This window comes from Eschscholzia californica, unplaced genomic scaffold (genome assembly GCF_041429995.1).
Source record: "Eschscholzia californica isolate CP2 unplaced genomic scaffold, dmEscCali1.0.p SCAF_2, whole genome shotgun sequence".
In the NCBI taxonomy this organism is placed as follows: Eukaryota; Viridiplantae; Streptophyta; class Magnoliopsida; order Ranunculales; family Papaveraceae; genus Eschscholzia; species Eschscholzia californica.
Window position 1 is genome coordinate 17264996 of NW_028238309.1, and position 19604 is coordinate 17284599.

The 19604-nt window shown below is 38.1% G+C and overlaps 2 protein-coding genes and 2 pseudogenes across 3 annotated transcripts; 1 reads left to right on the top strand and 3 right to left on the bottom strand.

Annotated features, from left to right (window-relative positions):
- Positions 1–5771: 5771 nt before the first annotated feature.
- Positions 5772–9886, bottom strand: LOC147556587 (Pentatricopeptide repeat (PPR) superfamily protein). The gene is made up of 2 exons (XM_086657492.1): positions 6951–9886; positions 5772–6850 (listed from the first exon to the last, which is right to left on the bottom strand). Exon 1 carries the CDS (start codon positions 9432–9434, stop codon positions 7266–7268), a length of 2169 nt encoding a protein of 722 aa, XP_086513618.1. The 5' UTR covers positions 9435–9886; the 3' UTR covers positions 5772–6850; positions 6951–7265.
- On the bottom strand, positions 6415–7220 carry LOC147556588 (secreted RxLR effector protein 161 pseudogene; annotated as a pseudogene).
- Positions 9887–14302: 4416 nt separating the features above from the next.
- TIC55-II (translocon at the inner envelope membrane of chloroplasts 55-II) lies at positions 14303–17493 on the top strand. The gene is made up of 4 exons (XM_086657493.1): positions 14303–14948; positions 15639–15741; positions 15847–16324; positions 16752–17493. Exons 1-4 carry the CDS (start codon positions 14539–14541, stop codon positions 17390–17392), a joined length of 1632 nt encoding a protein of 543 aa, XP_086513619.1. The 5' UTR covers positions 14303–14538; the 3' UTR covers positions 17393–17493.
- A 109-nt stretch (positions 17494–17602) lies between these two features.
- Positions 17603–18684, bottom strand: LOC147556590 (putative CCR4-associated factor 1 homolog 9 pseudogene; annotated as a pseudogene). Its single transcript, XR_015233476.1, has one exon. The product of XR_015233476.1 is annotated as a putative CCR4-associated factor 1 homolog 9 pseudogene (transcript).
- Positions 18685–19604: the final 920 nt, after the last annotated feature.

Below are 19604 nucleotides of genomic sequence, written 5' to 3' on the forward strand. Positions count from 1 at the left end.
TTCTTGATCTTCACATATCTTCAAATATCTTGGAATAGTCTTGATCGTCGGATCCCCTCATCTCGATTCGTCTCTTATATCACGTGTTTACACGTATCTCAACACCCTCCCGCAAGTCAGAACGCAGAACTTTTGAAGTGACCGACTTGAAGAAAAGAGTGAAATAATCACATCCAAAACTTACGGCATACTCGAACCAGCTAGGTTGGACAGAGCAACTTTGACTTCGATTGACCGAAAAAGAAAACAACTTGATGATGGGGCTTGAACATGACTTCAAAATAATTGTCTCACTTTGGATTTTGGGCTGAATTAATGTTTTTTTTCTTGCCAGTTGCTAATTGGTTTGCATGGACGAAAAACAAGCTAAGTCTCTAAAACTCCACACTACTGTTTCTCATTAATTTAAGAATATAGGGTGTAACCGACCTCCTTGTTGTCACAAAACCTTCTTCACACTCTTCTCGAAAACCTCATTAGCCATAACTGATAACATAATGTCATCTTCTACCCAGTGTTCTCGGTTTGGAAGTGAGAACAATAAACACAAGAGAATTGTGTAAAAGTCGAACAAATCAACAAAGTGACTGGAAAGTAGAATCACAACGAAAGAAAATCGTGGGAAAGAGAGGAATTTTTTTTTTTTTTTTTGGAATCTGAATTCAAACCTAGGGTTTTGACTTGAGAAGTTCAAATAAAGAAATCAGAACAAGAGATTCAAACTAGGATAAATTGATTTTGGTTTAGTCTTGTCTGGATCGATCTTCACGAAGAAGAGGAAGACTTCTCATAGATAATAACAACCGCCCTGGCTCTGGTACCATGTAGAAATTCACGGTAATGTGATAATTGGAGAAAGATGAACATAAATAAAGGACACCATATTTAACGAGGTTCAGTCGGACATTCACGACCTACATCCTCGGAGAAAGCCAGAAAAGCTACATACTTTATTAACCACAATTGTGGTGATTCGTTACAATGATTGATTAGTAATCGAATGATTTAATCCTTAGAACCCTCTCTTATTTATAGAGAAATTAGGGTCAGGGTTTCCAAGTTTCTCCTAACTAAACTAAGAAACAATATAAAATATATCTAATAATAATATTAGTATTATTACAGAAAATATTCTAAATATATGAAACTGAATATTCTTGATCTTCACATATCTTCAAATATCTTAGAATAGTCTTGATCGTCGGATCTCCTCATCTCGATTCGTCTCTTATATCACGTGTTTACACGTATCTCAACAATTTTACGAAGCTCAAATCACTTCAAGATGAACTACAATCTTTCTTGGTTATTGATCCTTGTTTCTGTGGTCAAGGAAAGTGTCTTCTCGATCGAACTAATCAAGATCGTGCTATGGAGTTTCTTGAAGGACTCCATGATCGATTCTCGGCTATTCGTAGCCAAAATCTATTAATGGATCCGTTTCCATCTATGTTAAAAATTCATAGTCTTGTGAGACAAGAGGAAACTCAACAGAATATCATTCTTGATACTACTCAAGGAACCGAGGCTGCTGCCCATGCGGTTTCCGATTCGATTCCTCTCGATCCGGTCGCATGGACTGAACCGACAAACAACGAACTAAACGTCTTTGTCCCTACTGTGACCACTGTCAGGTTCACGACCGTCGTCGATCCACCTCCTACAAACTTCATGGTTACCCGCCTAGGAATCTGTCGAACCCCATTGCTGCTTCGGTAACCAACCCAAGCAACCAAGGGATGCCGTTAGCCACTTCAATGACCCAGGAGCAGTTTAATTTTTTGAACACACTCCTGGACCAGCAGCGTTTTGTTATGGGACAACAAACTAAGGTGAATACAACAACAGCTATAGGCACTTCCACCCAGCCTTCCATCAACTTGGCAGGTACATTTCTTTCTTCTTCACCTTGGGTGGTCGATTCCAGGCAGCTAAGCATATCTGCTTGTCCCTTTCCTCCTTTTGTTATTATGATACCGCCCATTCAAACTACTTTGTCCGTTTACCCGATGGGTCTCATTTTCGAGTTTTTCATATTGGATCGGTATCTATTAATGACGATTTAATCTTAACAGACATTCTCCATATTCGTGCATTCAAGTTCAACTTGATTTCTCTCTCCCAAATTACCATCTCGCTTTCCTGTGATGTTAATTTTAACAAATCTTCGTGTGTCTTTCAGGACCCCACGACGACTCGGACGATTGGAATTGGTTATCAGGTTGATGGCTTATACTTTCTACGCACAGAGCCTAGGATTTTTTCTATTTCAGTTTCCAATAATTTTGATGTTCGGTATTGGCGTTTTTTCTTTGGGTCATTTCAAGTTTAATTTGGACAAATTTCCTTGTATTAAGTCGAATTTATTAAATAATAAATCTCCGTGCTTTATTTGTCCGTTGACTAAACAACCTCGTTTACCTTTTTTAAGAAGTACTTCTCACTCTTCTCGGCCATTCGAATTAATTCATGCCGATTTATGGGGTCCCTTTCGACCCCTTCTCTCTGGTTGTCGTTTTTTCTTAACTTTAGTTGATGACTATTCAAGAGGTACTTGGTTATTTCTCATGCACTCTAAATCAAATACAAAGAGAGTTTTCTCTCATTTTTACAATTGTATAAAGACATAAGTAAATCACAAAATCTGCTCCATTCATTCAGGAACATGAGGTGTTTTATTGCCTCCCCTTCAAACTTTTCGATCTGACAATGGTTCTGAATTCATGTCTAATGATCTTCAATGTTGGTTCCAGGATCATGGAATCCTTCACCAACGAAGTTGTACTTACACCCCTCAACAAAATGGGATGGTAGAAAGGAAACACCTTTACATATTGGATGTAGCACGTGTTCTCCGTCTTCAAGCTAATCTTCCTCTCTCCTTTTTGGGAGAGTGCGTTCTCACGACAGTTTATTTAATTAATAAACTCCTTACACCTCTCTTAGATGGAAAATCTCCACATGAAGCCCTTCTTGGCTCTCCTCCTAGCATTGACCATCTAAGAGTTTTTGGTTGTCAAAGTTTTGCTCATAACAATAATATAAAAACCAAATTGGATTCACGTACCATACCAGGTATTTTTGTTGGTTACACACATGGCTAGAAGGCTATCAGATCTTCGACCCTTTTCACTTCCTGACATGTCACCTTTCATGAGAATGTCTTCCCCATGCACAATCCCTCTCTGAATTCTTCATACATTCAGCCTTCCATCGCTTTACCCGACGATGGCTCTTTCGGCTACTCTCCCGAAACTATAAGTCAATCTAGCGTCGAATCACAGGAGCGCCCCCATCCGCTTCAGCTCGTTGGGCCTCATAATACAGACGCACCTTTGTCACATGGCCTTGGCACACGCTCGGTCTCTATGCCCGCTCCTACTACTGAAGGCACACCCGACCCAACTTCTTCCACAAACGACCAGTGCCGCTTCTTTGTAGGCACCCCCGTCGAGACTGTCATCTCTCCAACAGAACAGATTCCCCTCCGTCCGGTCTCTTCTCGGCCGACCCGAACTCATCGACGACATGCTCATCTGGACGATTATGTTTGTAATCAGTTTTCTATCCCATTCTCCACCTGTACTTCTTCGGTCTGTCATCCGCTTTCGCACTGTCTTTCGGTATCTCAGTTTTCAACTGATCACCAAGTCTTCTTACATCTCTCCTATCAACAACGGAGCCTAAGTTCTTTAAACAGGCTATGCCCTTTCGTCACTGGCGTGAAGCTATGTCTAAGGAAATTGCTGCTTTGGAGTCAAACCACACTTGGACACTTACTGATATTTCGGCTGGTAAACACCCCATTGGCTGTGAATGGTTGTACAAAATCAAATTTTGGTTTGATGGTTTTGTTAAACGTTATAAGGCTCATTTGGTTGGTAAGGATTATACCCAAGTCGAGGGACTTGATTATCACGATACTTTTGCCCTGGTTGCCAAACTTGTCACCGTTAGAGTTCCTTTATCTATCGCCGCCATCAACAAATGGCCTCTCCATCAACTCGAAGTCAATAATGCCTTTTTACAAGGCAATCTAGATGAGGAAGTGTACATGAAACTTCCACCGGGATTTCTATTCAGGGGGAGTCTCGTGTATGCAAACTCAATAAATCACTTTATGGCCTTAAACAGGCATCTCGTCAATGGTTTTCTAAGTTTTTTCGTCTTAATCTCCCGTGGATTTACGCAGTCTTTATGTGATTATTCCCTCTTCACCTACTCTCACAATTCGGTTTGCATTTACGTTTTAGTTTATGTTGATGATATTGTGGTTACTGGTAATAATACCAAAGCTATTTCTTGCCTCAAATTATTTCTCGCTCAACGTTTTTTTCTCAAAGACCTTGGTCGTCTTCAATATTTTTTGGTAATTGAAGTATCCCGATGTTCTCAAGGTATTTTCCTATGTCAGAGGAAATATATTCTTGACATTTTACAAGATTTTGGCCTCACGACAGCCAAAGTCTCTCCATTCCCAATGGAACATAAATCTCGTCTTAGCAGTACCGATTGCTTTACGTTAGATGATCCGCCACCATATCATTGCCTCATTGGTCGTTTACTTTACTTAACAGTAACTCGACCAGATATCTGCTATGCAGTTAACAACTTAAGTCAATTTTTACAAACGCTGACGAACGTTCATTTGAATGCGACTCATCGTATTCTTCGTTACCTGAAAGGCTCCATTGGAAAATGATTTTTTCTATCTGCTTCCAGTTTTTTTCTAATCTCAGGTTATTGTGATTCTGATTGGGATGGTTGTCCTTCCACCCGACGCTCCACTACGGGTTATTTTTACTATGTTAGGATCTAGCCCCTCATCTTGGAAATCTAAAAAGTAACATACTGTATTGCTCGTTCTTCCGCTGAGGCCGAGTTTAGAGCCTTGACCACTTTGACTTGCAAACTTCAATGTCTCAAATCTTTTCTACATGGTTTTGGGATTCAACACCCTGATCCAATGCCTGTGCATTGTGACAATAAAGCCGCATTACATATTGCCAATAATCCGGTATTCCACGAACGTACCAAACATATCGAGATTGATTGTCACCTTGTTCGTGAGAAAATAAAATCTAATCTTATTCTCCCTCAATACACGCTGACTTCCGATCAACTCACAGACATACTTACGGAGCCGCTTGGAGCAGAAGCCTTACAAAAGAATATTCGCAAGTTGGACCTCATTACCATTCCTGCTCCAACTTGAGGGGGAGTATTATGGATAGTCGTATGGGCTACCCGATCCGACTGGGTCTCACCGACCCGGTCGGTTAGTGTTAGGGTTTTAGGATAGTTATTAGATAACTATCAAGTATTTTTGCATGTATCCAAGTTTGTATACAATTAGGATTTCTTTTTTGTGTATATATACATGTACAGTTCTAATAAATAGTACATAAGAATATTTTTACCAAGAATACTCTCTCTCTTTCTCCCTAGCTCTCGTTCTATCTCCATCTCTATCGATCCATCTCGTGGGATCATATAATTCATACTCTATAAATGTTGTGTGTTATTATTGTTTACGTGCTTCGTGATTATGTTGTATTTATTCCATTGCATACTAAGATCCTGGTATTCCCGCATTTGAGAAAAACTCTAAATGGACCGATCACCTATTTGGAGTGGCGTTATTTTTTCAATACAACCTGCCAGTTGGTGGTTATGGCGTGTCAATGGCGATTTATGGTTTTCTAGTTAGTGATGGTGATATTTATGAAGTGAAAAATAAATGTCAACCTATATTGGTGGTCGAAATGGTCTGAAGAAATGAAGTTATTATGCACCTTTACTACGAGACAGCGTCCTGTTAAGGATCACTTCAGAACAACATCATGTCCAGTACTTGATTCTCTGGCCAGCTAACAAGGAATCTGAGAATACCAATGACAAAAAATCCCGCATAGCTTCTTACTGTTCCTTGACTACAAACTCCAAATAGAGAAATAAAACTCACTACTGGAGCAGGTCAGACACTTCTAAAGACTAGCAGAATGTTTCCCTCATTTGTTTGAAGCACTGAAGATCCAAATCTGAGTGGTAACAAACTCGCTTTATTAGCACCCACTATATTAGCCGCAGGCACTGTTTCAGCTCTAGGCACCCACTAACAACAATTATCTATTCAATCTTTTCTTACACCATTCTTACATTGTCTTCTTCACTAACATGCCCCCTCAGACTGAAGGTGCTGAAAGAACCATCAGTTTGTCACGAAGAGAGACAAAAGTGGATTTGGAAAGTCCCTTCGTAAGAAGATCAGCTGGTTGCTCGTTAGTGGGAATGTGACAGATGAGAAGTGAACCAGAGGTAACAAGATCTCGTACAAAATGGTAGTCGACCTCGATGTGCTTTGTTCTAGCATGGCAAATAGTGTTTGCGGCTATATTCTTTGCACCAAGATTATCACAACAGATGATAAATGGCCGTGAAATGGTATAATTGAGCTCTGTCAATATAATATGAAATCCATAACATTTCTGCTGCAGCAAAGGATATAACTTTGTATTCTGCTTCAGTCGAGGACTTCGCTACAGTCGGCAGCTTCTTTGAACGCCAAGAGACAAGGGAATTACCAAGCACAATACAATAACCAGTTGTAGATCGTCTTGTATCAGGGCATCCAACCCAATCAGAGTTTGAATAGCCCACTAGTTTTGAAACATCCCCTTTTGTAATAGAACTACCACAGTCAATGGTCCCTTTGAAGTATCTTAAAATTTTCTTGACTAATTGAAGATGAAGAGATCTAGGAGCTTGCATGAATTGAGCAGCATAGTTTACCCCAAATGAAATATCTTGCCTTGTCATGATCAAGTATTGAAGACCACCAACCAAGGTCCTGTAGAGTGTAGGGTCAGAGAAAAATACACCATCTGACTTAGAAATTCGATTGCCCCATGAGACTGGTGTAATACTAGGATTAGAATCCAATAAAGTACCTTTCTTCAGAAGTTCCAAAGCATATTTTCTCTGAGTTAAAAGAAGCTTATTAGAAGAATTCCTTGAAACTTCGATTCCTAAAAAGAAGCATTAACACCAAGTAACATCAGAGCGGCCAGTTAAATAGAGCAAATAGAATATTAGAAAAATTAACTCCATGAGAAATGGTTGTTAATGCCAAAATGGAATGGAGCCGGACTTCTACAGAAGAATGGGGAACCAATGATGGTAATAGTCTGTGGTGCTATATCCATTTCACCTGTTAACATTGCTGAAAACAACAAGCTACAAGTTCCTAAGAGGATTGAAAGACCTTAGTCTAAATCAGGAATCAGAATGTCCTCATCTGCGTAGTATTGCATCCACCTAATCTCTTCCATCAGTTCTTCCAATCTCTGGTAAATTTCTTCGTGTTGAGGGTGTGATCGGTCTTCAGCATTGAAAGAGTGAACCTTGTTAATCAACTCTATCCAACTCCAACCAGGAACTTTCTTCACCCCTCTCTCTTTCATCACTCTTTTAACATTAGCCTTCTCATCCCACCTTCCAAGATGACCATACATGTTAGAGAGAAGAACATATGTACAGTGCTCTTCAGGCTCTAAAACTAGCAACAGTTCTGCTACCTCGCTAGCCAATTCTATGTCACCATGTAACCTGCATGCGCCCAATAGAGTCTTCCATACCATTGGATCAGCTTCGAATGGCATAGATTCAACCAGTTTTTTCGCTTCACCGACATGTCCAGCCCGTCCCAATAGGTCAACGGCACAAGCATAATGCTCCATTCGGGGTTTAATGCCATAATTTGCTTCCATGAGTCTCAGAAAATGTAAACCCTGTTCAACCAAGCCAATGTGACTACACGCAGTGAGAACTGCAACAAATGTTATGTGATCTGGTTTCACTTCTCTTTCATGCATTTCCGAGAAAAGATTAAGAGCAGTTTTGCCTTGCCCATGTTGTGCATATCCAAAAATAAGTGAGTTCCATGTGATCGTGCTGTCCCTCGGAGTAGTTTCAAAGGCTTTTCTTGCATCATCTATAATACCACACTTTGAGTACATAAATATTAATGAACTTGATACAAAGTCATTTGACTCGAAACCTAATTTAACGGCTAAGACATGAACTTGTTGACCCAGTTGAAAAATTGCCAAATCTGAACAAGATCGGAGGACAGCAGAGAAGGCATAGTGATCAATACAAACAGCCATAAACCTCATCCACCCGAAGAATTTAAGAGCGTCTTCACTCAGTCCATTCTGCGAGAACCCAGTCAGGATCGAATTCCAAGAGACGTTGTCTTTGGTGTCCAAGGTAGCAAAGCATTTTAATGCATCTTCCACCGACAGGTTGTTGGACTTAAGATACATGGCAATTAATGAGTTACATACGGGCAGCATCAGATCTAAACCTTTTTTAACTGCCAACCCATGCAAGGACTTCCCTTGGCGTTGATACTCTAGTCCAAAACAAGCGCTTAGAACACTAGTGTATGTGTACATGTCCTGTTCAATCTCAAGTCTTTGCATTTCAATAAAGAGCTCAATCGCTAAAGGCTTACAATCATGAACCACATAAGCCGCTAGCATGGAATTCCAAGTAACCAAATCCCAAGTACCATCCACATCATTAAATATCCTCTTTGAATCTTCAATTGAACCGCACTCAGAATATGATGTGATTGTTGCATTGCGTGCAATTGTATCACATGCCCGACCATGTTTTATAATCTTGGCATGAATTTGCATCGTCAATTTGTAGAACTCCGGGTCATCGAGCAAAGTCAAAAGACTAGCAAATGTTGCATCATCCGGCGCAATGCCCTCTCTTTCCATACTGTCAAAGAGAAAGAACGCACTCTCACGATTACCAATCTGTGCATACCCCGTGATTAACGCATTCCACGACACAAAATTACGCTCCGGTATGCACTTAAACACTGCATAGGCATCTTGAATCCTCTTACATTTGGCATACATATCCAAAAGAGCACTAGCAGAATACACATTGTTCTCATAACCCGTCTTAACAATAACTGAATGCACTTGCTTCCCGGCAACAATATGATTCATCAAAGCAATCCCCTTTAAAATGCTCCCAAAAGTGTACTGATCAACACTAAAACCATCTGTTTTCATGGTTTTAAGAACCTCCCACGCTGTATCACTTTTTCCTAGATTGACATATCCAGTGATCATTGAATTAAAAGAAACAGTGTCTCTTTGGGGAATTTCCTCGAACAGTTTTTGAGCATCTCTTATTTGTTTGCATTTTGCATACCCATTTAAGATATTGTTTGCAGTATAAGTATCTGAAATAGTTCCTGCTCTAATAGCATGACAGTGATTTGCTGGAACAATAAACAAAGCTGTGGCTCGGCCGACCAACGGCCATGTGTAAGAGTAACTTCCATAGTAGTTTATCTGAAAGAAAGGTGAAAATGGTACATTTTTCTTCACCTTTCCAATGCAAAACATGTGATTTGTAGCTAATCAACATAAATCATTCAGCCAGACCTTCCAAATATTAATCAATAACGACTGTTTTCATTAAGCACCTGCCCAAGTTATAGTATAACTTGTCTAGTTTGTTCACACTTTTTTTTTGTACAAGTTAGAGCATCAAAGCTCTAGAAAACTCTGATTGACCTATGTGTTGTGTCAATTGAGAGAAAGACATTTTGTCCTAAATTTAAATTGGAGTTCGTAATTTCATTTTGTCTTAAATGAAATGCTTCCAGATCATCTTAAGATCTTTGCATTAAAAGAAAAAAAACTTTAAAACCCTAGGTGATACTTAAGATTTTAAGATTTAGTCTTGCATTGAAGATGCTCTTAGGTACCATTCAACATCCATATATTTTGGCAAACAGTTGTGATGATGACATAAGTTCTCTAGCTATCATGAATTATGTGTATAACTTCCGCACCTAGGTACCTCTTGTTAGTGGCCATAATTATCCTATATAGGTGCATAGACGTGTGATTAAAATTTGCAATGTATGTTGTTGAGCTAAATATCAGGGACGGATCTACATGCAGGCCAAAGGGGGCCATGGCCCCCCTTGACTTGTCGTAAATTGTTTTAGAAATGCTGATTGCTTTTTGATTTATCGCATAAATAAATTTCGAGTCATATGCATGACATATATGTAGCGTGGGTGAGATGGTAGAGGTCCGAGTTCAGGACTTGAGAGACCTGGGTTCAAGCACTGGTAGACTTAGATTTTTCACTTTTTTTTTTTGGTTCGGCCCCCCTTGACTACTACTCCTAGTTCCGTCCCTGCTAAATATCAGTTAACTTTGACCAGTCAAGAAGTTAACAGATTGATTTGTCGGCACGTGCCAAAGTCTTACATGCGCACTAGTGATAATAGAGCTAACAAAGAGGAGGACCTAAAATAACTCTGTCATCTGAGCCCAATTTTAACCAGATTAATTGTTTCAAGGTCGACACGAGTCTCTTAGGCACATGGAACTCTGTCATAGCAAAAAGACAAGTAGATAGGTGAATCCGAGTAAGCTCTATCTTGAGTCGTGCTCTGACGAGAGAGACAAAGCAGTGAGGTTTGCAAAAGTAAGTTCGACACCTTGAGCTTTGTTCTGCCCCGAGAGAATGACGGTTGCGCGAAATGCCAAATAGAGTGAAAGGTACACTTTTTTTTATTGGAGCTACTGACACAAGCTACGATCATGTTCCATGACTATCACCAAGTTGGTGTCTTACCACCGCAAAATCTCAGTTAGTGATTTTTCATCAATATGCAAAACCTGTATAAACATTAGAGGTTTGCCTTGAAAAATGATCCAATTTTTAATATCTCCTAATCAATTGAATTATAACATGCGCCTAAATTGACTTGAGCGGCGGAGTGTCTTTGAAGGTCACACAGAAACACCGCCTTCTACCTTGGAGGAAGAGCTCAAAGAAGTAGGACCTAGCTTAAGCTCTAGCACAACAACTAGTAGAGATGAAAATAAAAGGTATTAAATGTCTGGTGAGGAATATTTCAGAGTTAATTATTTTATTTTATTAGTTGATCAATCTATAGGTTCATCAGAAAGAAGGTTCTAACAATATAAAAAATACGATAAAATATTTTGTTTTTGTTGAGACCGAAAAAATTACGTGGATATCATGATAAAGAATGAAAAACTTGTTGTGAGAATCTTGCAAATTGTTTAAGCAAAGATGGTCATTTTGACGTTGAAGGAGACGAATGATTAGATGAGTTAAAACTCTTGCAAGATGTTTTGCCACAATTACATCATTACAGGAGTCGATGAGGTACCAAAATTCTTGAAGAAAATGAATTTCCCAATCGTTAGTAATGCGTGTAGACTTCTATGGACTATACCAGTGACTATTTCATCGGCAATAAGAAGCTTATCAAAATTAAATAATTTAAAAATCATACTTTACTTTTTTTTTTTTTGCTGAAAAAAATCATACTTTACTTGAGATTGACTATATTGTAGGACATACTAAATAGATTAGTTTTGTTTACCACACAAAGTGGATTTTTGGACAAGATTAATTATGAAAATTTAAGAGATGAATTTGCTTCAAAAAATTGGATTTTTTGTCCAAGTGAAGTTTGTTGCATGGAGTCAGTAGTAGCATTACAGAGATGAACATATGTTTTTTTTTTTTTTGTTGAAAGAGATGAATAGATGTTGAAGATACTATGTTGTTTACTTTTTTTTTTGAATCTTTTTTTCGCAATATTTGCTTCGTAATTTGAATTTTCTACAATTTGAAGTCTTGTTTAAAATTTGGGAAATGATAGAGTGCCCATCTAGAATGCCCACTAAAATGTCCAAATTTTCTAATTTAGAAATAAAAGTGGTCCCTACCGTAGTCAAACTTTGAAAAAACTTTGTCATTTAGTGAATCCACGTCAGCTAGGCATTTTAGTGGGCACCGAGCTGGGCACTCTAGCATCTCCCTTAAAATTTAACTCTCACAAATAGCATTGTAGTCTCAACTACAGTACGGAGGCTCGCGTTAAAAATTTGTGGACCACATGGAAGTTAGAACAATCAACCATGTGATTGGCACAATATTATGAATCATCAACCTACTAAACGAATCGTTATGATTCCCTTAACGTATTACAGTAAACTACATCGAAGTCTATTCGTAACTTTTTTTTCACACAAAGTCTTAAAATCAATATACTTAATGTGTTACAGACTTGCACTAAACAACATCGTAGTCCTTCTAACTTCCTATTTACTCTCACAAATCTTAAAATCATTATATTCACCGCGCCAGAGTAAACTACATCGTAGTCCATTTCTAATTAACTTCCTAAATTCTTTCCCAAATCTTAAAATATCAATACACTTATTTTTTTTTTTTTGTTGAAACTCAATACACTTTTTTTTTTTTTTTTGATGAAGGAAAATAACATTACTAAACAAGCAAATACAAAGAGTTTTAGCGTACTGCCGAAATAAAAGAGGGTATTACATTCCACACTTTACTATGACCATATCTTCTATCCCATTTTGCTAGCGCATCTGCCTGAGCGTTGCAATCCCTAGGAACGAAGGTGAATATCACACCGTCAAATTTGTTTATGAGTTCTTTAACTTGTTGCATATTCTTCTTGGATTGCCAGTGAAGGCCAACATTTTGACCATTGATGAAAAGTATAAGAGCTTGATTATCACTTTCGATGTGTGCATGAGTGATCTTCAACTCTATGGCCCATTTAACACTGAATAATATGGCAATACTTTCACATTCTTCCGCATTCTGACATCGAACTGAGTCTGCTGCTGCAATAATAAAAACAGAGTCTTCATCTCTGACGATACAACCTATGCCGGCTGGTTCTGTGCTGCTAGAAAAAGATGCGTCGACGTTAAGTTTTATGAATGGTGTCGATGGAGGGCTCCATGTTTGTTGCTTAGTTTTTTCCCTGCATTTGTTAGTGATAATAGATTCAATCTTAAGAGGCGTAATAGATGTGTTATTTATCCTGTCAATCATTTGTTTCGGACATTGTTTCTTTGTGGTGAAGCAATTTTCGCAACGAGCTTTCCAAATAAACCACAAAATTTTGGCGTATAGTAGGGTCAAATCTTCATCTAGAGTTTTCCATTCATGGATCCATTGGTTGGTGGTGGCGATTTGATCTGTTCGTACCTGAAAGTGAAACCATATAGCTTTCGCGAACGTGCAGTGAAGCATGACATGATCTAATGTTTCATTATCGTTGCAATTTATACAAGAGAACTGGTTTCCAATGTATTTACCTATTTTTGCCTTCACTGGTAGTCCATTAGTGCAGCATTTCCACAGAAATAATTTAACACGTGGAATAGTGTTCATATTCCATATAAAAAACCAGTCGGTTTGATCCTGCGTAAGATTCGTACTACCTGTTCGCAGATAATTATACATAGATTTAATCAAAAAATTACCTGATTTTGTTAGCGTCCACATGGGTTTGTCTTCTTGATTGCTTTGAATGTTTATGCTTAGGATTGAGCTGCAGATATCACTGGTAAAACAACTATGTAACATGTTAGTATTCCAGGTATTGTTATCTATAAGTTGCGCTACCCATTCAAGGTTAGATGCATTGTGGTTAGTAATAGGAGGAGGGTGATTAGGGATCCAGTAGTCCTGTCAAATGTTAATATTCTCTCCTTTGTTGATGTCCCAAAAAATTAGACTCTGCATCTGATTGAACTGTTTATTGATGGATTTCCAGGGCCAAGAGTGGCCAGCTTTAGGAGGTGTGGATTTATGAGACTTTGGAAAATATTTGCCCTTAAGAATTTTAACCCACACCGCATTGGGATTGTTAATAAGACGCCAGTTGATCTTGTTAAGGAAGGCTTGATTGTCAAGATGAGGAAGACAAAAACCAAGTCTCCCAAATTTGCGCGGCTTGCAAATGGTGGACCAGTTGAGAGTATGGAAGGTTATGGATTTTCCCCACAAGAAAGTCCTTTGGATGGACTCAATGCTGTTGCATATGCCTTTAGGAATGGCAAAGCATTGCATTTGGTATCGGGGAACGACCGCTGCGATAGTTGAAATGACTACCGAGCGACCAGCTTGAGATAGAAGGTGAGTTTGCCATTTAGCAAGCTTATTCTTAATCTGAGAAAGAAGGGGTTGAAACGCCGACTTTTTGTTTTTGTTAATGAAGAGATTAGTGCCCAGGTATTTGTCACCCGCAGAAGAGTAATGGGCTTTGAGTTCGCGGATGATCATACGTTTAAATTTGGGGTGAGAATTTTTGGAGAAAAAGATATTAGATTTAGAATAGTTTATCATCTGACCTGACGCATCACTAAATACACTTAGCTTGTTACATTAAACTACATCTAACTTCATTCCCAACTTGGCAACTTCCTATTTTCTCATTTCATCAAAAAAAACTTCCTATTTTCTCTCACAAATCTAAAATCAATACTTTTGTGTGGTCAAGAGTGACACAACAACATAACTTAGAATGGAAAAACTCTCTTTCTTTCCCACCCCTCACTCCATAATTCATTCCTATTAATCAAAAAATTTCTTTGCTTCTTCTTCTTCTTCTTCTTCTTCAGAACAAGAATGGCACTACTTCAACCTTTTCTCTCTCATACTTCTTCTCTTACTAAAACACTAATATCCTACTCACAACCTCCTCTCAACCTGACTAAAACAACAATTCCAACCCAAAATCAAAAGAAACTAAAGCTGAAAAGTGGAATCAAGAAACTAGTTAAGTGTTCAGCAGTAGCTGAAATTGGTGGGAATTTGTCTGTTAGTGAAGAAGATAACAAAGTTGTGATTGAGGAAGAAGAAGAGAAAGGAAGTAATAAAGTTGAGTATGATTGGAAAGAAGAATGGTACCCTCTTTATCTTGCACAAGATGTTCCTGAGGATTCCCCTCTAGGCCTTACTGTTTTTGATAAACAAGTTGTGTTGTATAAAGATGGCAATGGTGATTTTCAATGTTATGAAGATAGGTGTCCTCATAGGTAACAATCTCTTATTCTAATTTTTTTTCAGATATAAATTTGATCTGGGTTGCTGTTTTTGGGTAATTTTGATTGAAAATGGCAGCAATCTTGTTAACTACTTATGATTTGAATCTTGAATAGCAGGAATTGATGTTGTAATAGGATTTTGAAATATTGGAATTTTTTTGATTCGGATGAAAATGCTATGGAAGAAGAACAACTAGACAGACTCTAGGCAGAAATCCTATGTGGATTGCCGTGATTCGTGCTTTCGATGATGCTGATCCACTAAACAGCGAATTACTGCAAGCCATATAGGATTTCTACCCAGAGTCTGCCTAGTTTTTCTGGTTCCCTAGCATTAGTCGATTCATATATGTTGTCTGTATATCTTCATTGTTATTTCTTATATAGTTCAGTGGAGTTATGTCATAGAACTATTCATGTTTTGCCAATTACAAGTGAAAATGTTGTTATGTCGATCACAAACATCACTTTCAGCAAATTCATCAAAAAAAATGGATTTGCTAAGATCAACATTTATATAAATAGGAAATTGGGTCGAACCCCCAGTTTTATGTTGGTCTTGGTTACAAAAACATGTCATATCTTTTTAGATTTCGGTATCCCTTTCCGAACTTGTGAAAACTTTACTCTGTACAAATCCCACATTGGGAGTAGAAGCCTAACTCTCAGAAGTTGAATCAGATTAGCCAAACTCTCAGAAGGACAAATAATTGATGGAAGATTGGAATGCCTTTACCATGGATGGCAATTTGAAGGAGACGGTAAATGTGTAAGGATACCTCAGGTCGGTCTTCATTCACCTTCTAGTTAACTATCACATTCTATTTTCCTTATTTACTTGTTTCCAAATTCTGAAGAATTTTCTTTTAAATTTTTTATTTTATAATAGCTTCCGAAAGGTGCAAAAATTCCTCGATCTGCTTGCGTCAGAACTTACGAAATAAAAGACTCACAAGGAGTGATATGGGTATGGATGTCAGATAAGAATCCACCGAACTTCGAAAAAATCCCATGGTTTGAGAATTTTGCGAGGCCAGGATTCCAAGATGTCTCTACCATTCATGAACTTCCATATGATCACTCCATACTCCTTGAGAATTTGATGGATCCTGCCCATGTTCCTATTTCTCATGACAGAACAGATTGGACATCGAAAAGAGAAGATGCTCAAGCGTTGTTGTTCAAGGTAATAGAGAGGACTGACAGAGGATTCGCAGGCGAATGGGGTAAAGAACGGGAACAAGACACGCCAAACTTCCTTCGATTTGAAGCACCTTGTGTTCTTCAGAATAATAGAGAGATCGTCGATAAGGACGGAACAACACATTACTTCACCGGCCTTTTTCTAAGTCGACCAGCTGGACAAGGTAATGTAAAAGAAACGCTCACAACATTTTCGAAGGATTTCTTGCTTGGTTAAAAAGACATGTCAATATTATTTTAGGCTGGGGCTCCCTATGATAAACCAGTCAAACTATGCAAACTACGTGCAAGCCTTACGTATTATATGCCAACCTTACATAAAGAGTTGAAGCTTACAAAATTGATGAATCCTCTTTTACGAAAGAAAATTTAGCCAAGGGGTTTTGTCATTTTCCCTTTTTTATTGCAAGAACAAGATTTGAACCATGTTCCCGTCAGTGGAGAGACATACATGTTACCGCCAAACCAAAGTGAGCTTCACAGATTGACATATATCTGGCACGCACGCGCACACACACACACACACACACACACACACATATATACATATCAGTAAAACTTTCAATTAAGATTTGTATTAAATCTTGGCAGGTAAATCTATGTTGATTGTGAGGTTTGGAAGGACGAAACGGATGCTTTTAGCGAAACTCTTTCCGAAATGGTACTTCCACCAGAACGCGTGTAAAGTTTTCGAGCAAGATATGGGGTTTCTCTCATCGCAAAACGAGGTTCTAATGAAAGAAAAAGTTCCAACAAAGGAGTTGTATATTAATCTAAAATCCTCGGATACATTTGTCCGTGAGTACAGAAAATGGATGGATAAAGTAGGACATGGAATGCCTTATCATTTTGGCCACAGCACAATTTCACTACCCAAAGAACCTGCTGTGGTTGAACATGCACCAGCTGGTTTTGTTGCTTCAATTTCAGCATCTTTACCAGCTAAAGGAGGGATTGGACTAATGCACGCTCCTAATTTATCGAACCGATATTTTCGTCATGTCGTTCATTGCAAGAACTGTAGAACTGTTGTTAAAGCTTTTGAGTTATGGAAAAATGTTCTTTCTGCAATGGCTATTGGTTCTGCTGCATTGGCGGTTCTGGTAACAGGGAGACAGTGGAAGGTGTTGCTCTTGGTTTCTACGGCATTTTTATCCGCTGCTGCATATGGTTGCTCCAGTGCCATTTCCATGAACACCACCAACTTTATTAGAACACACAGGAGATTGTAAAGTAACGGGATATACAATATTGTTTCCTGAATCCTGTATGTTTATCGACTTCGTGAAATTATTCGAAATATTACAAACTGAATATGAGACTTGTTCTGCTCGGTCCTTGCATTATTACTCAAGTAAAGTTTCAAAAATTATAACATATAATTCTAAACTATCATGATGTGATCAAAACATTGCACGGAAAAATAAAAATAGAATAACAAATAAAAGGAAAAAACAAATAATATGTTTGCATTAATAACTACTAATCATCAATAGTTTCTCACAATGTTCAACAATAGTTTCTCATCCTAATTGTGCAATTCACAAAATAACCTAGAATAACAAATAATGGAAAATAACCACTAATAGAAAGAGTTTTTCACACTGATTCATTCATGTTAGCAATTTCTTCTCATCCTAATAGTTCACTTCAAGACCAAAGAGAACACCGTTATATCCTTCATAAATGTTATGCCCACCGAAAAATTTCTCCTTGATTTTCAAGAAGACCTTCAATGTCAACAAGCTGTCTGATCCAGCTTGGTGATGCTTCCCCACTTCACGATTAACTTCTAGGGTTTTAGCAACCCGTTCTAATCCCCCAGACAGAGTGTTGCAGAATTTCATTATATGTTTGATATCATAAACTCTAATACCAAAAATATTATAAACCTGTCTCATGAAGTCATCGAGTTGATCCGGAAGGACCTTTCCAGTCAAAATCTTGATAAGATATCCGAAATCATAAGAACTATGGAAAGTTATCCATGTTAATGAATTGTTGCGAAGAAGTCCAGATTCCTTAAGTAATTGAGCAAATACAGCAGATTGACAACCTTCATCCCTGTTTTTCTTGTAATCATAACCCTGATTCTTAAGAAGTTCAATTGAATCCGGAGCGAACAAATCCTTAGTGATATCAAAATCACAAAAATTGAATTCCCAGATGAAACAATTGTTAGTTCCGAAATCGGGAAGATTCCCATTGCCATCAGAAAGTGTGAGACCGACTTGAATTAGCTTCATAGCATCAACGTTGGCTTTCAGGAAACGATAACGCTCAAAAGGAGGAAGACTCTGAATGGGAGTTTTATCACTAGGACGATTAACAACGCCAGGGAATTCAGTATCCATAGAAACAAAAGAGAAATATGGAAGCTGTGTACGGATTCGAGAAATCTCAGCGAAGAGATTACGAGCGTAGACATGAATTACTTGAATGGGTTTGGGGTTCGGCATGATTCTTCTCCTGAAAATTTCAGTGGTTTCTCTCTCTCTCTCAACACTTATTAAGTTGTTGCATGAGAAGTGAAGAGAAGAAGTATGTATGCTAAATATATATAAAGAAGAAAAAGAAAGTTCCTAGTTGTAAACAAAATAGGAAACCTTTTTGTAATAGAAATTGAGATGACTTGGGACTGTTACCACCCTTACCCACGCGGATAAATACCAACAAATAGGCAATAGCCGTTGGATTCTATAGGAGGATATACCTACCTACCTATGTCTCTTCAATTTATTAAAACTCTTTAATTTTTTTTGTTAAACATTAAAACTCTTTACTTGCTAATTAAAGATGGTAGAACTTACATCTATCTTTGTGGTACACTATTTTTTTTTAAACGGCTAGGATCAATCTAGAGTTTATGAATCCATGTAGGCCCTCAATATTTTTTAGATATGGACCAAGAGTTATGACATCATTTTTTTTTGGGAAATTGACTACGATCAGCGGTAGTCATTACATTTGGCATTAATACATCAAAGATGTGATAAGCTCGATAACCGCTCATTCAAATTCTAACAAGACCGGGCCTATAGCCCAACGATAAGTTATGACATCATTACATGGCATTGATTCATCATGAACATATTACATCATGATAATCTCAATAGCTACTGTCTCAAAGACATCTTATTCGAGAGGGATTTTTTCGGTATTTGGCACGGAGTACAACTTTATTAACACATCTCTTCGCCTTGGGTAGCCTTGCTACCTCGTTTTACTGATTCAGTTGGGTTCTTCGACTTGAACAGAATCACTAACCCTAATTATCAGGTATCCAATTATTTTTCCTTCGACAACCAGTTGGATATTATTTCTCCTTCGAGAGAGGTCTGGAGGGTAACCTTGGAGTCTGACGATTCCGATCTTCAGAACTTAATATTCTTCTTTGAAGATGTTAAATTCCTGTATCACCCTGCCCGAGAGTTGTTATTTACC